At 46.6% G+C, this 17,691-nt stretch overlaps 1 protein-coding gene across 1 annotated transcript in view; it reads right to left on the bottom strand.

Annotated features, from left to right (window-relative positions):
• Positions 1 to 17,691, bottom strand: part of LOC8042925 (zinc finger FYVE domain-containing protein 26) — a 207,899-nt gene that overhangs the window by 92,565 nt on the left and 97,643 nt on the right. The window contains exons 17-22 of the mRNA XM_029966725.4: positions 14,961 to 15,067; positions 11,685 to 11,770; positions 4,052 to 4,152; positions 1,538 to 1,633; positions 1,371 to 1,461; positions 45 to 241 (exon numbers count right to left, since the gene is read on the bottom strand). Of these exons, the coding sequence (XP_029822585.3) occupies positions 45 to 241; positions 1,371 to 1,461; positions 1,538 to 1,633; positions 4,052 to 4,152; positions 11,685 to 11,770; positions 14,961 to 15,067 (678 nt within the window). The remainder of the gene's footprint in view (positions 1 to 44; positions 242 to 1,370; positions 1,462 to 1,537; positions 1,634 to 4,051; positions 4,153 to 11,684; positions 11,771 to 14,960; positions 15,068 to 17,691) is intronic.

Below are 17,691 nucleotides of genomic sequence, written 5' to 3'. Positions count from 1 at the left end.
TTAAAGAACCGTGCTCGCTCCCAAGGAAGACGTGCAGAGCTTACCTTTGGCAGCATGAAGGAAAGCAGTCGCATGAGGAGGGGGCAGCGTTCCTCGAGGTAGGGAAGCACGCCTGGGGGCAGCTTCGCTCCCCAAGGTGGCTTGCTCTCGTCCGGGGTGACCACGGCGACCGGACCGTCCAGAACCAGGCCGAAGTTGCTGTCCTCCTTCTGGAAGTCCTTCACAAAGCCCTCTGGAACAACTGGAAGCCAGAGGCCCAAACCTCTGGTTCAGCTCGTTGCCAGTGCGGGACTTCATTCCACACTGCTCGGTCAACCATCACGTTTCAATGCTCCTTAAAGGGGCGTCGATATTCAGTAGGAATGTTTTTTACTTTAAACAAGCTAACCGGCACCAGTGGGACTAGAGCATACTCCCACAAAATGCCACTGACCAAGGAACTTTTTTGTTGCAGTTCAAAGATAAAGTACAGAAGACAAGAAAGAGGATACGCTTACACGGACAGAGGACAATGCAGCTCTTTTGTGAATCCTCCTTCGTGTCTCCTGTGTTTCACCTCCAACGTCAAGGATAAAAGCGAGCGTTCTCTTTCAGCCTCACCACCGTAAAACTTGATGACGTAGCCTGGACGTCGTGGCGTTGGCATATTCCCCCAAGTAGACAATATTTGAACGCGGCTCCTGGATCAGGTCCAAGCATCATGCAAGCCTCATGTTTGCATTTTGAACGAATAGCTATACTTTTCATTCCAAACAGCGGATTCCACTGAGAGCTCGAAGATTAGTCGTCGGAGAGCGTGGTGCGTCGTAAGAGATCTGGCGTAGGACGTTGGTGACGTCATGTTTACCTTCGTGGGCAAGGCTACAGGGAGGCTGGCGTAGTTGTGAGCTTCACCACTAGGTAGCATCAACGCATTACAACCTGGCCATTCAAGATGAGCGCTCCCCGCAGGAGTTCAATAGGCGCGGGAGAGAAGGGAAGTCCTATTCGGCCAAGATAGACAGGGCTTGCACGCACATAGCTCGCTGCTGTACTTCTGCAAAGCGGCACTGCTTTTATGGGTAGTGTGAGAAAACAACATTTTGCTCATTCGTTCAAAAAACGTTCTGCTGTCTTTTCGAGGAAAATATTGGTGTCTCTGTTGTGTGGCTAGAACATGGTTGACATTTAAACGATAAAATAAAAAAAAATAACCACCAAACTTGAAAAAGCTTTATCCTCATACCTATCATGTCACTGACATCCCTGGCATATCCCATCTTCCAAAACTAATTTTGACTTTCAAAAGTTCAGTAAAAAAATATGACTTCCAAAAGGTCACCGAGGCTTAAAATAGCGACAAAATCCAGGCAGGCTGATTGGAAACTCACTTGCTTTCAAGGAGCTTCTTAGTTCCTCGCAGCTTTCATCCAGCTGCATTGTGCTGGTCAGGAAAAAGCTCATCTGCCATGGGAAGATGATCTGAAGCAGCAGAGAATAAAAAAAGAAGTCACAAACAAACAGCACTGGTGCCTCTGAAAGAGCAACGAAAAATTACCGTTCTGACTCCCGACAACGTCATGGCCTTGATCTGGGTCATACACCTGTCGACGGCCGTCTGGAACTGGCTTTCTATGGTCTCGGGGTAGATCACCTGCACAGAAACGACGAGAAAGATTTAGTTCCACACGATCACGGAAACAATCTTTTCCGTTAGTTAGGTTGCCTACTCAATGATACAGTACAAACTTAAGGGGAGACACTGCTCTTTGAGGCAGAAAATACTAAAAAAAACACACACTTTAGAAAATGTGTTTTCTGAAGATTGGCAGGCAGGCACTTATCATTTCGTTCTGATGAATTTTCGTGAAACAAGTTTCTCTTAATGATAATGCAATTAAATGCAAAGGTGCAAGCGAGCTGGACAAGAATGACGAAAATAATCCCTGGAGAAGGAGAACAAGAGGGACAAAGACAAACATAAAACTCCAAACACAGCTAGGTGACTGGTGAGCGACCGAAAAAATCCGCCTGGTCCGGGTATCGAACCCGGGACCTCTCCATTACAGGTGGAGCGCTCTACCAACTGAGCTAACCAGGGGTTAGTTGACAGCTGATAAAACCCATTTGCTCTACTGACGTCTAACCCCTGGTTAGCTCAGTTGGTAGAGCGCTCCACCTGTAATGGAGAGGTCCCGGGTTCGATACCCGGACCAGGCGGATTTTTTCGGTCGCTCACCAGTCCCCTAGCTGTGTTTGGAGTTTTATGTTTGTCTTTGTCCCTCTTGTTCCCCTTCTCCAGGGATTATTTTCGTCATCGAGGTTTCTCTTACCTTGAAATATTGTCTTGGAAGCAAAGTAAACCAAGTCTGTGTATGCTTTCTGCTATTATTTCCAGAGGTCGGCATTTCTGGTTGAACTCACTCGCTCGGTCATTTAAAAATAAAAAGTTTAAAACTCACTCACCCTCAAGGCCGCACTCCCCTTCACGTCCTCACCCATGAACCGACCGAACTCCCCTTCACGTCCTCACCCATGAACCGACCGAAATCACGCTTCTCACCGAACACAATAAGGGCTAGTTGGGCTAGTTGGCGGTACAATGTGACAATTACAAGCGCTAAAAAGACTTCTTTGCCTGCACTGCACACAACTAGTGAGCCAAGGTATAGTAGCAGAATTGTAGTACATTTCAAAAAGCTGGGAAGCAAAAAATAAAGCGAAACAAAGGGCAAATGAACACAGGTAAGTTTAAACGATGTGAATACGTTAAAAGAACAGAGCTACTTTTCGAGCGAAAATGGATCGACGAGACGAGATCACTATGGCTCATATCATTTCTAGCGCTCGAGACATGGGAACCGGGACTCGTAGCCGGTTGACTGCGGGCAGCTTCCCGGCAAGCCGCAGGCCGTACCGCGTGTTTGAGACACTTTTCTATGGCGCATGTCCACTTAAACCTAAAGGGATTATAAAACATATTAGTTTTGCTATATACTGCTAAGAGATAATTGCTGACGTTAGACAAGACAGCTATTCTTGGCTCCATGAATTAGCTGTGGCAGAAAACATTGAGACCAAAATTTAAGAGAATTAACTTCTTCAACCCCCAAAAAAGAAGGTTCTTGCACTGGCTCATGCCACCATCAATATTCATTGCAGTGAATTGTTGTCAACACATTTGTAAAGCATATGCTGCACTTGCACATGCCAAAAGTTCAACAATATCTGTCACAGCACTAATTGACCACGACCAAGAATCCGCACCTTACTGACCAATTCAACATTTATTTGATCTCGGGAGACGGTTAGCAATTGTTGCCGAGCTCAAGAAAACTGGCGACACAGTGCTAGAGTCCAAAACACGAGCCACATTTAGCTGCGATGCACCCAGAGTCGGATACTGATAGAGCAAAAAAATATTTCCAAAAAAAGAAAAAGTATGCATTTTTTGGTGCATAGTCAGTCCATGGACTATACATGTTTAAAACCTAATATTTTGTGCTACACAGGTGCGGACTATGCATGGCATGTGGACTATCTAAGAAACTTTTTTTTTGCAGCTGAAATCGGCCACTGCACAGTATACACCGGGTGCGGACTATAGTGGGGAAAGTACAAAAGTGTGCAATTTCACGTCGGAAATCAGGTTCCAGGTTCCTTATGCCATCTGCTAGTGTGCAAAACAGAGTAAATAAACCTGAAAAGTCGGGCTGTTTCATAACAGTGCAATTCAAATTATTTTATCACAAATATGCATAGAGATTACATAGCTGTTGTTCCGTTCTATTCAATTTTATGGCACACTGCATAAAACATTGCACGAAACCTAGAGCGAGCTAAAAAAGAATGGATTCCCGAGCACTTTGTTATCACTTTGCAGATAAGAACGGCCAAGCATGAATCGTGGAGCCGTGCCCTTTGCGACAAGTCTACGGTTATTTGTCTAAATACATACACAAAGCTGGTTGTAGCTTAGTTAGTTTTACACAAACCAGTCATTTATTTCCATCCAATGTTCAGACCAGGAGAGATGCGACTACATCAAGCTCTAAAAAGAGAGAGAACTGACCTCTAACTTGGGGTCGGAGATCCGGCCCTGGACCAAGGCAAACACGACCTTCGGATGGAAGGGGGGTGCAAAGGCCTCGGCCACCGGAGCTTCTTGAGCCACTGGAAAAAAGTTTTCCTAAGGACGGCATCTCACGCAAAACGACGCTGCTTCCAATTTGCTTGTTAAGAAACTAAAATTATGCCAAAAGTATAGCGGCGGAAGTGTTAAAAAAAAGTTTGTTAAAACGTTTCTTTTTCAGGGATCGTTACAAGTAGGGTTTCATGTTTACGGGGTTTATATTTCTCCACATATTAATTCCTTTATGGTAGCTATTTTCGGCGTTAGACAAAAAAACTGGCGCTTATCGGGGCTCGTCTAAAAAAACGGGGGCATGAAATTGATCAAAATAATCCCTGGAGAAGGGGAACAAAGGGGGACAAAGGACAAGCACATAGGTGACTGGTGCATGACTGTGTTTGGAGATGGGGGACAAAGGACAAGCACATACCTATGTCCAAACACAGCTAGGTGACTGGTGCATGACTGTGTTTGGAATAACTGTTTGTCCTTAGTTCCTTCTCTAGGGATTATTTTCGTCATTCTTGTCCAGCTCGCTTGAACCTTTGCATTAATTGCATTATCGGCATGAAATTCCCCCGACTTCCCCACGGCCCAGATATGCGGAAAATGCCCAATAACAAAAGGAAGCTGCCTCATGAACAGTGCACTGTGTGTTCTGCAGAAAGCCAAGCTGTAGATTTTCTTTTATAAAGTTATTTCTTGGGCAGCTCAAATTACTGTTTGGTTGGTTTTCACATAATTTGGATAAAATAGGCTCATGCGTAAAATGGTTTATGCCAGAAACACGAATGAAACCCTACCTACCAGCAGGTTTGATTGCACCACAGTTTTTTCATCGCAATACTTGCCTGTTTTCTCTATTTAATGCCTTTTGTTTGTCACAAAATCAACTTTTAGGTTATGTTAAACTTTAAATTCAGCAGCTGAATTTTGGGACACCGTTCAAAATAAAATTAACTTATTTATTTTTTGAACATAGATTGATATTTAAAGAAGAGACGATGAAAGACCAAAAGAAAAAACTTTCAGCCTTTCCACTCTGGTGAAGAAGGGTAAGGGTAAGGAAGACCAGCGAAGGCTGTATACTATGGTGGGACGACCTCAAGGACAACTTCTTGGACGACCAAGAGGACGATGCCTAGACGACGACGTCTAGGAACTCAAGGATGACTTCTTTTACAAGCTCAAGGACGACGCTTACAGGACGACATCTAAGATGACCTCAAGGATGACGTCTAGAACGACCTCAAGGACGAATTCTAGGACGACCTCAAGAACGACAATTAGGATCCCAAGGACAACCTCAGGGACGTCTAGAACAGCCTCAAGGACGATTTTTAGGATGACCTCAAGGACGACTTCTAGGACGACCTCAAGGATGACTTCTAGGACGACCTTGAGGACCTCTCGGACAACATCAAGGACGACGTCAAGGACTACCTCAAGGACAACTTCCAGGACGACATCTACGACGACATCTAGGACAATGCCTAGAGAAATTCAGCCTTTCCATTCTGGTGAAGCAGGAAGACCAGCGAAGATGTACTATGGTGGGACGACTTCAAGGACGACTTGTTTTACAACCTCAAGGACGACGCTTAAAGGACGACATCTAGGGCGACCTCAAGGACGACATCTAGGACGACATCTAGGACGACCTCAAGGACGACCTCAAGGACGACCTTAGGAACATCTAGAACGACCTCAAGGACGACGTTAGGGACGACCTCAAGGACAACTTCTAGGACGACCTCGAGGATGACTTCTAGGACGATCTCGAGGACAACATCTCGGACAACATCAAGGATGACCTCAAGGACTACCTCAAGGACGACTTCTAGGACGGGATCTAGGACGACGCCTAGAGAAATTCAGCCACTCTGGTGAAAACCAGGGTGGAAAGGCTGAAAAGGTTGCTGCCATCTATGAGTGAGGCCGGTAAACCGGTTGTCTGGCTGCTGCCGTCGCTCATAGATGGCGGTAGCTGTCCAGAGTTTTGTGTCGACATTTCTCTACGGGGGACACGATCCTGGGGAAACTAGCCCTTCACAGCTCTGCTGTAAAAACTGTCAGCATTTCCACTCTGGTGAAGAAGGAAGACCAGCGAAGCTGTACCATGGTGGGAATGAAGTAATGGATGGCTGCAAGTTGGCAAGCCTGAGTGGAAAGGCTCGAAAGGTTGCGCCATCTATGAGCGACGGCGGCAAGTGGACAACCGGCAAACACAACGCTCTGGACAGCTACCGCCCCCTATGAGCGACGGCGGCAACTAGAGTTTTGTGTCAAAATTTCTTTGCGGGGGAACACAATCTTGAGGAAACTAGCCCTTAACAGCTCCGCTTTAAAAACTGTCAGCCTTTCCACTCTGGTGAAAAAGGAAGACCAGCAAAGCTGTACCATGGTGGGAATGAAGTATTTATAAATTTAAGGATTAAGGTGTGATTGGGTAATTGGTTATTTGAACAATTAAAGAATCAGACATACACATAAAACGATCCGGGGATGTTATTTGTTTCGTAACCACAGTGACCATGGCCCTGTGATTGCTGTGGTACACTGCCATAGAGTGTACGCTGACGGCAGGCATATTCTTCGTGAAGACAAGGTCTATGCAAGTCCAATGCCTGGTCAGGCAAAGCCCGAAGCACTCAAGCATAAATGAAGTTAACCACTTTTCCTCCTGGCATGCAATGTAAACGTTAAAGTCACCCGTCACTATGGCAGATGTGTCATCGCCGAGCATGATCCAATCGAAGACATACATCATAAATGCTTCAATGTCTCTCTTGGGCGTCGCGGGGGAGACATACACAACGGCGACCACCGAACCATCGCGCACCTCGACAGAAAGGCTGGAAAGGTTGCCGCCATCTATGAGCGACGACGGCAACCAGATTGCTTGTCTGGTTGCCGCCGTCGTTCATAGATGGCGGTAGCTGTCCAGAGTTTTCTGTAGTTTTGTGTCGACATTTGTTTGGTACCGGACACAAAACTGGAGAAACTAGCCCTTAACAGCTCCGCTGTAAAAATTCAGCCAAAATTGCTGCTATCGCTACGCCGAATCTCAATAAAGTGCATCAGCCTTTAGTGCAGGGGTTCAGACTAGGCGAATGATGGGAATTCCAATGGTCCGCACACTATTCTCATCCGAGAGCCAGTCTGTTCTCCCAGGCATCAACGGTTGCTTTTGGACACACACATGACACACACACTTGTGATCTCCGGGTTCGTCAGAATCATCGTGACAAGTTTAAAAATTTCTGGAGTAGAGTGTGTGATGAGCATGTTTCAATGAAATCACGTTCTGCATGTTTAATGGGAGTGGTGTAGGCCTTGAATTCTTAGTACTCTCGAATTTTTAGGAGCCCCTTGGGGCAAAATGAAGGAGTCACCAAGCTAGAAGGTTTATTCCACCTCTATCAATTAATCTGGAGGACTTAAAGTGCATCGAGGCAATCGACCCAGCACATATGCACAAACCCTCTCACCTATCTACTTTCGTCCCTGCAATAAAAGCGACCCAGAAACACAAACAACAGACGACAATGCTTCAAACCATAGCCTTTTCTATACTCACGAAGCCTGGCAGTTCGACAACGGAGCCATGGAGTGCCCGGTCGCAGATTTGGAGCGTGAGGATCTGGCAGCACAGAGCATTTCTCGGGGAGCACGTAGCCAGCGCACAGCTTTTGCAGTGCCGAGGACCCGAAACATGGTTTTTAAACCCGACGAGAAAAGAAGCAGTAGCCCGAGGAACACGAGAAGCATGAGCGGACGTTCCATTGCTCGGGACAAGTGTGTTTCGGCGTCTCGCCGCAGCGGGGCGCCCGTCACCTGGCTCTCCTCTCATTTGTTGTCTGCCGCTCTACCTTTTCAATTTCAGCGGCCGCTTCTCGTGGCGATCTGCCAGGCTTTGTCAGTATAGAGTAGGGCTATGGTCAAACATTTGTATCAGTTCAACGTGTCTATGCAACACCATCTAAAAAACTTTCAGCCTTTCCACTCTGGTGAAGAAGGAAGAGCAGCGGAGCTGTAGCTTCCATTCTCAGCGGTGGCTTTCCAGGCGAGCGATCTGCTCTTCTTTCGCAAGAGAATCTGAAGCGCTCGACGCAGCGGAACTTCAGGCAATAGCGGCTTCACGGCGATTGGGGAACCATTCGTGCTGCTGCGCACATCGCCGCTCGTTCCGCTCCCGCTCTTCTTCCTCCAAAGACAGGTTGCCACCATCTATAAGCGACGGCAACAACCAGTTGTCTGGTTGCTGCCGTCGCTCATAGAGGGGGGTAGCTGTCCAGAGTTCGGTATCATCATCTCTAATCTGGCAGACACGATCCTGGGGAAACTAGCCCTTAACAACTCCTCTGTAAAAAGAAACTTCCGCATCATTTAGTAAAATTGAAGGCGTGCCGACGCAGTTGTCACCTGAGGACCATAAAATATGCTTTAACTTTTTCCCTTTCAGTCTCGTTATTTTTAATAAATATCATTAATTCTAAAAGAAATCACACCCGCACCTCGTGCAGTGTACTGCAAGCTGTCCCCCCAATTTGTTACGAACCGCTAGACGATGTTCCTGTGCCCTTTCATTTAAACACCGCCGACTCTGTCCAATGCACATTAGTGGAACCTCGTAAACAAGATTAAAAGTACAGGACCGAGTGACATGCTTCTTCGAGCATTGAACAAGCTTCTGTTTGCACAATAAATTTTTCCCAATATACCATATTTACTCGCATAATAAACGCACTCACATAATAAACGCACTCGCATAATAAACTCACCCCTCACAATGGGCATCAATATTTAGAATTCCCCCCCCCCCCCCCCCCTTCCCCGTAATCAACGCACCTCCCATTCTCGGATCCACGAGTCTCGAATTGCATCCAATTTAGCAAGACACCAAGCCAGTTTTCTTATGCCGCCAAGTGGTCAGGCCAAGTCAAGCCAAGACAAGCCAAGCGAGGCTGCTCTCGTAATGGCCGCAAGTGCGGAGTTGCGGTAGTTACGGAAGTGATCAACCGTGAAACCAAGTGTCGCGCACAGTTGTTGAAGCTTGGGTTGAGGAATTGCCGAGCCCCGGACATTCTTCGCCTATCGGGTGCATTGATGTCAACAAACAAACCGTCGTCTGTGGTCCGCTTTCGGACAGTGAAATCGTGAAAGTGGTTAGGTCTAATTTCACATACTCCAGGTAAATGTGTTTATTTAATCCGCAACAGAATGGCACGGCGAGGTGCACGCTGTAGGCTGAGAGTGTCTGGTAGCTTCTCCATGAAGGAAACTTAATCCGTGCAAGCGGGCTTCGGGGGTCGAGGGTTGAACTTCCTACGAGTTCCTGTCTCCGTGAACGAAACTTGATCCATGCGAGCGGGCTTCGGCAGTCGGGGTTGGACTTCGTACGAGTTCTTATACGCGTAGTCGTGGATATACCTGAGCGTGCCCGCCGGATACTAGCAATATATATCGCCTAAGAACGATTGTGTTGCTTTTTGTGCTGAGTGAGCTTCGTAGGACACTTTTCCTTCGGCAAAAGGCACCCCGAAAGCGCTCTGAAAAGGTTTGCATTTTATAAATCATGGTTATTGTGGCGTGCCCCTGATCAGCCGTGAGTGCGCTTCCATCACTGGAGACGTGCCACAGTACCTTGCCGTGTCATATTGGCACCCAACATGACATTTGCACGAAGTGTGTAAATGCAAAAATTTTACCCCACGTAATGAACCCAAATACTGGCGAGACCAGTTATAGCGAAGTCAAAGGGAACCGGCAATCGCTTGGCTATATCTGCTATTTCGTTATAACCAACTTCGGTTATAAAGAAGTGCAAAAGGGAATGGAAAATTGTGATCGCTTTCCTGTAGCCGCTATTTCGTTATAACCGACTACGTTATATTCCGGCTTGACAGTATGTGTCAATTTTTCGGGAAAAAAAGTGTGTTCATTATGCGAGTAAATACGGTAGCTCAAATTGCAAAAACTCACGAAAATTGAATGAACAATGAACGCACTCACGTAATGAACGCACCCCCCAAGTCGGCTCTCAATTTTTCGACTTTTTTTTTCACTCGCGTAATAAACGCATCCCCCGCATCCCCAATCCCCAACTCCGACGTCAAAATTTTGACACCCTCCCCCCACGCGCGCGAAATGAACGCACTTTTCTATCCTGGTGCAGCGAGGTCGCGAATGCATGGGCAGCGTAAAAAAATTCGAAAATAACCAACAGAAGCAAGAAAAAAGAACATGGAGAGGAGCTTTTTTTTCACCGCGCAGTCTGGACTTTGGGTTCGCGCGCCGCCGCGCGCAAGGAGGTACGAAAGAGAGGCGCTCTAAGCAAACGAAACAGCTCGCGAAAGGCGGCAAAAAAAAACAAAAAAAAAACACGGAATTAGGAGAAAATAAAAACAAAGAGGAGCTTTTTTTTTTTTTTTTTTTTTTTTGCACAGCGCAGTTTGGTTACGGGGGTCACGTGCCGCGCGCAAGGAGGTAAGAAAGAGGAGCGGAGAAGCCCTCTAAGCAAACGAAACAGCTTGCGAAAGGCGGCAAAAAGAAAAAAAACAACAACCCAAGGAACTCAGAAAAAAACAAAAGAAAAAGATGAGCGTTTTTTTTCTTTTTTTGCACAGCGCAGCTTGGTTACGGGGGGTCGCGCGCCGCGCGCAAGGAGATAAGAAAGATAAGCAGAGAGCCCTCGCCTCAGCAACGCCTAAGCAAACAAGACAGCTTGCGAAAGGCAATGCCTAAGCAAACAAGACAGCTTGCGAAAGGCGGCAAAAAAAAACCAAAAAACCAAGAGACTAAAAGAGAAAAAAAGTTTTTTTTTTTTTTTTTTTTTTGCACAGCTTAGTTTGGTTACGGGGTCGGGCGCCGCGCGCAAAGAGATAAGAAGTTACTTCGGTTTTTCAGGATAAAAGATCCCTTCATTATGCGAGTAAATAGGGACACAAAATTTTTACTTCGCGTAATGAACGCCCCCCCCTAACTTTGCATCGATTTTTCGGAAAAAAAAGTGCGTTCATTATGCGAGTAAATACAGTATCCCTTTGAGTGCCATGCCCGAGTATAATCGGGCACGCTCCTGAGTGGTTTCAATTTCGGTTTGCTCTCTAGCACGCCCAACTGGGCTGTGGATTCGTTCGAACTGTAGCAACATGTATGCACAAGTGATGAAAACAATCTTTTATTTTGCAATATTACTTTTTCGAAGCACGTAAAAAATTTTTGCTTACACAACTTCTCTTATGGTGGTTAATCTGTATCACTCAACGTAGCACTTTATGGCAAACCAGGAAGATCTAGAAACTACTACTCAACTCGACGGCCGTGGAAACCAGGAAGTGACCGTTCCGAATAAAAAAATAAATGGTTGAGTAAAGTCACTAAGAAGACTGACCCCAGAATGTGAGGTTGAGGTGCCACAGCATGGTACCGTGTCCGTGCAATGCGAGATAAATGCTCTAGGTCGGAGGCATGCAGAGACATTAATCTTATAAAAAAATATTAAAGCAGGCGTTACTGAGATCGATATTTGCATTTGAAAAGCAAAATGGGTTGGCAAGAAGCAACTTACTCAAAATTTCCAAGAGCTGGTCTCGTCCATCCACCACGTCCAGAGGGTGGTTGCAGAAGAGCAGCTTCCTCTTGAGCTGGAACAGCCTGGCAAAACAGCTCTCCTTCACAACCAACACCCTGCTCCACAAGCGAGCAGACTTCCAAACAGAATTAATATCAGTGGGCCAAATTTGGGATTTTTAAGCGCCAAAATATCGAACCTCCGTGAAAGTGGAGAGGATTAATTTCGACCAGCTCTAATGAGGTGCAATCAAATCTCAGTTCTCTGCAAATGAGCCTCGGTCAGATTGAGGGCAGTTCGGTCGGGGTTGGAACCCGGGTAGGCCGGAGCTCTGCCTGGGAGCCGCCAAGACGAGAAAGAAGACTGTTGCCTGCACACTTGAGGCACACATAATACAATGCAGAGCTAACATTAGGAACAGTGCTGATGCAAGACCGACAGGTAGCACTCAGATGTGTCACTGCTGTACTGCGCTGCATCAGCAAACTCGGAGCACAGTGCAGACTAGGAGCACTCAGCTAGTGCTGTGTGTGTCAACAGCTCTTTCAGCCACATACAGTAAACTCCCACTTGAGCGAACTTCAGGGGACCCAAAGCAATAGTTCACTGAGAGTTCACTAAACTGAATATATTCGCTAAAACAGGAGTTCTTAAACTTTTCGACCTCACAGAACCCCAGGAAGCCTCAAAAACTGAGGCTTGTCGCTAAGCTTTCAATGTATTTATAAGCCACTTAATTCGATTGGCGCTTTTGTGTAATTCATACTCCTTGTTCTCGCGGCCTCGTTGAGTGCGCTTCTTTCCGAGCATCGATGAACTGCGTAGAAGCAACACCCGCGGACCTTGCTTCTGCAGATGTTGCTTCTCTGCAGTACACCAGTGTTCGGTGAGAAGCGCTCTCGACGGGGCTAAAGCAGGGCTAACATGAGCTATGAAAATGGGCACCACGCGGACATTTCCATAGCAACTTGCGTGGACGCTGTGACGTGGCGCAGGCCCACTTCACAGCGTCCACGGAAGTGATGAAAACTGCCACACGGTGCCCGTTTTCATTGCTCACGTGTCCCTTGCTTGATTGTCCAGATGAGACCACTTCTTGGCTCGATGAACAAACTTAATTTTGTTTCGAGTTGTCAAGTGCTGTCTAAACAGTCCACGATGAACAACTTTTGTTTAGAGAGATAAATAAAGTTATGCCATACATTTTACTAATGTTTTATGCGTGACATACCTGCCTGTGATCATGAGGCCTATGCAGAAGAAATAATCAAATATCTATTTTGCATGCGTAGCCATTCATATGACAAATCATAATTTTATCTTGAAACGTATTTAGATAAATTTTTGATAATTCAAATTTCCGATAATTCAAACAAAATTTGTGGCTTTCTGGAGTTTGGATTAATGAGTGTACCGTACGTGCTAGGGGCATTTACTTCTTAAACTATAAATAGGCCCAGGAAGGTGGAAGACAATGCGAGTACGACACTTACAGTTCCTTAAAGACCTAAAAGATAGCAGCACTTAGCGGGGTGTTCAGGCAAAAACTATTTAAGGGACACTGACACCCTCCAAAATTTTTTTTTCATTTTTTGCCAGGCGCTTCATTATGGTGTCGGAGGACTACCCAATTAATATTTTGCAACAGAGTAGCGTACTTTTTTAGTAAAGCCAAAAGACGCAACTGCTCGAAACCGAAACCCGACGGAGGTCGGAGAAGTGGAGAGAAGAGAGCGAGTGGCGGAAATCACGTGGCTACACCCAACTGTGTGTTTTTTTTGTTGTTTTTTTTCTCCTTCCCAGTAGCAGACGACATGCGGCGTACGGGAACTGTTCGCCGTGGGATTTTTTGCAGTTATGTATGTTCCGCTCGTTGTTCTGTACCCCGAGATGAGTTGTTTTGTATATTGAGGAGTTGCAGATGAGTAGTGAGTGCCCGTGGTGAATTTTGATCGGCTCCGAAAAGAATACACCCAAGATGTTGCGTGAAGAGCTGGCTCACATGTCCTGCGTTCGAAACAGAAGTGGCATTGTGCGACAGAGTTTCCGAAAGATCAACGGGATTGGGACCAATGGCTGGCTGCAATTCCTGTAGACCATTTACGGGCACCTCGGAAAGCGGGCGCTACCTGATTTATATGCTCCTTGCATTTTGTGGAAAGTGATTACATTGAGTTCACAGGTGTCAAAAAGGAAATCCCATACCATTTAATTCAGCGACGTGTCGTCCACAACATTTGTTTCTTTCTTTTTTTTTTTTTTTTTTTGTTTCTTCAGTGATAATTGTAAACAAAGAAATGTAGACATAAAAAAACATATAAAAAAAAGAAAAAAAAAGTTTCACGGGGGATCGAACCCGATCCTACGGCGTGTAAAGCGGACGTCTTTCCCACTAAGCTACTGGGGCATACCGAAACTAGGGGATCTCTTTCCTTAGTAATAATTCAGCCGATAAACTGTAAGTTGGAAAATTTGCTACCGATTTTCCTTTAGCAAAAGCACTCCCGGGTCGAAGTCGGGATGCAGCCCGCATTGGCGACATTCTCACCTTGTAAAGAAATCGTACGCGTGCATATTCAACTCGAAGTAGACACGTCGTGCTTGGCGTTTGCGCGAGCGATGTCTTCAGCCACGAGAAGGGAGCGACGGCTCGGCGACGTCTTCGTGCAAATCGGCTTGGTGGTCGGGCGTGTCGTACGGGATGAAGACCAATTCTTTTGATCAGTCCCAAATTTCTCTTTTAAAGGCAGACAAAATTCTCCGGTACCACGAACGACAGTTCTGAAATAGAGGTCCCACGCCCGTCGTCCGCTGCCATCGCGTCCCTGCGAGTCTCACGATACGCGAAACGACGCACGCACAGGATGCTTCCGGTTGTCTGTGAAACTTATTTTTCAATCAACGTATTTACAGCTTTTAAGAAGCCACAAAAAATGGGTTTCATATTTTTTTCTATTTTTAATATTGAGTGTGTGCCTTCAGTGACCTACGACTTTGATTAAATTTGGTGGTCGCATCGATACCTTAGAAAACGGCCCGTGACCGCGGAAAAGAGAGTGAGCGAGACTCGAACCGGCGAGTTTTTGATCGGCGGTTTTCGGGCGGAAAGAAACCGAATTTCGAGCCGCAAATTCTGTTCTGGGTAGTTGAGCTCTCATATGTCACGTACAACTAAAAACCTCGGCGAGCATAAATACCCTGTCAGTGTCCCTTTAAATATGTTATACATACATGTACGTCAACGGCCATCAAAGGGTCAAGAGGAGTGCTCACGTGACAATGCCGAGCTGTCCAACATGGTACGCCACCAGCCTCTCCTGCAGACTCCTCTGGTGCAGGTAGGGAGAGGTGAGGGCAACGAAGGTGCACTCTTCCAGGTCCTTTCGAACAGAGAAAGATGAAATGGACGTCTCACTGGACTTGTGGGAAACTGCATGGCTTAGCTACATGACCCGACACGAGGCTGTGAAGAATGAAAGTTAATGTAAACACAAGTTGTGGGACTCCTATTGTGCATAGGTTAAAAAATGAAACATTTACAAATCTTTGTAATGCGAAATTAGAGCACAGCTTTTGAGGAGGAGAAGGAAAGGGCATGGAGTGGAGAGTATGCCCCTCCTCCTCCATACCCTCCCTTCCTCTCCCAGTTTCCCCGGTAAATTTAGCTGGAAAATTGAGGCCACGTGACATCGACACCAATTCAGTTTCCCCGCTAAATTTAGCAGAGAAAATGGCGTCGCATGACTTCGTGTCGTGTCACCCATGAAAAAATTCAGTTTCTCCGCTAGATTTAGTGGGAAAATTGATGTCACGCGACCTCAACACCAATTCAATTTCGCGCTAAATTTAGCGGGGCAGTCACGTCGACGGCAACGGCGGTGACAGCGACGCTGCAAAACACGGAAACAAGTGCCCAAGAATTGGGCTCTAAAAAAGAAATATCACACGGGTTGTCACGGGACATGTTGTTCGTGCCTGCAGAAAGTAATCGGGGCTTCCCTGCACACGCTCTCTCTACGAGAGCGGAGCCGCTTACTGCCAACTGCAAGAAGCTAAGATCGAAAGAAGATCCTGTGAGCTACATACCGCCACCGACCGATTTTTAAAACTTCACCGGGACCAAGAATACGTCCGAATGATAGAGCACGGCCACGCAGTGGCCCGCCCGCCGTGGCCGTCACTTTCACACATCCCTCGGGCATCGGGTTTTGCTGTTTCATGCCTGTCCGCAATCAGCGCTGCTCATGCACACCCCTCGTTAGCCTCGCTATGCAAGAGGGGAAAAGGAGGAGAGGGATGCAATGCGTCATGTACCTTGCCGCCTCCCCTCCCCTCCATCCCTCTCAACCTTGCGGACGTGCACCAAGATAAAATACGAAGGTTACTTTCGCTTCTTGTTGCTCACAGCGACTCGCGGTGTTGCTCGCACCTTCGTATTAAGTCTTTCGTTGTTATACTCGTCTCCACCTTTTTTCGTTTCTTGTTGTCGTCGTTTTGCAACGGTGACAGTGAGGTATTGTTGCGAATTTATAAGGATGTCGACGAAGCTGACGAAGCTTCCGACGATGATGACATGTCCGGAAATTTTGACGATGATTAAGTTTTAGAGCGCAGCTCTTAGGTGCCTGTTTCCGGCATGAGCGGCATCGCCATCGGCGTAACCGCATGGTGCATTTTGGGAAACATCCCATCATGCATTGTGCCAAAACGTCATGCGACGTTTCGGCGTAATGCCGAAATGTTACCGTTCCGAAATGTCACCGCGATTTTTCGATGGAAGTCGCGTGCCAAAACGTCACACGATTTCAGCAAAACGTCACATGACGTTTCGGCATTGTGTTGAAACATCACGTGACAACACGCATTTCGCGCATGAAAGAAGGAGGAGAGGAGGAGGAGGGGCATACCCTCCCCTCAGTACCCTACCCTCCTCCTCAAGAACTGCGCCTAAATCGGCGTTACAGAAAGTTGTAGACGTCTTTCATTTTTTTAGCATCGCGCTGTGATTTAGTTGAGAGAACTGTAAAGAAACGTTTGTTCCTTTTGCCCAAACCTTGTTCTGTTCTTCAAAAAGAACAAAAGGTCCACCTATATTCAAATTATTCTTTTTAATTCTTGGCAAGTTCAATGTAAAGGCATCAACCTATATTTGTGGTCCACTTATATTTGAGTAAATATGGTAGTTAACTTTCTGTAAAAAACGGCAGCCTTTTCGCCCACAATGTGCAAAGAAGAGCGATAGCTGTAGCACATTCGCGCAATCCGAATAAAACGGTGCAGATTGCCATCGTGGTTGACATCGTGGATGCCACTAATGACAGCCGCGAGTGCTCGGTGATTAGTAAGGGAAGAGCGCAAGGCGAGAAACGAGGTGCTCGGTATAAAGTAAGTGGGAAAATGCGGTGGTCTGTGTGGGTAAGACGCAAGTCGCGAGCCGCGGAAGCCAGCTGTACCGTCCGCACTCCCTCCTGGAACAGAGTACGGCCCTGGCACAATGGCGTCATCAGGAACAGTCTGCGGCAGCGACAACGCAAGCAGAGGTGCAGCTTTTCCCAGTGTCGTGGAGCAGTGAAGGGAAGGGGTAATGATGACGTTTAGCGATGAGCGGAGAGTGGGACGTATGCAGGCGAAGCTCGGGTGCAAGGTGCAAGGCAACAAGTTTTGGCAGAACATATTTTACGTTTCGAGTTGGGTTCAAGAAGTAGACATGTTAGAGTGAACTAGAACGTGGTCGAAATTCCTAGAACGCTCCAACATTATGCGTAGGAACTGGGTACTACCAAAGGGAAATTTCGTATAATGCGAGTAATGTTTGAAAACCTGTTGTGAAGTTAGAGTTAGCAGACGACAAGGGAAAACGCTCCACTGACGCTTCATCATTGCGTCGTTATTGGCGGGTTGTCGGGGCCCTCATTGCATCCCTCTTTGTGCGGCGCGAACAATGGGAACACTCGACTTCTCCCTTCTCGAGCCATGAGGGAAGAGAAGGTGTTTTCCACCTCTG

Source organism: Ixodes scapularis, unplaced genomic scaffold (genome assembly GCF_016920785.2).
Source record: "Ixodes scapularis isolate PalLabHiFi unplaced genomic scaffold, ASM1692078v2 PGA_scaffold10__122_contigs__length_95168666, whole genome shotgun sequence".
In the NCBI taxonomy this organism is placed as follows: Eukaryota; Metazoa; Arthropoda; class Arachnida; order Ixodida; family Ixodidae; genus Ixodes; species Ixodes scapularis.
This window is presented reverse-complemented; position numbering and strand designations above follow the sequence as displayed.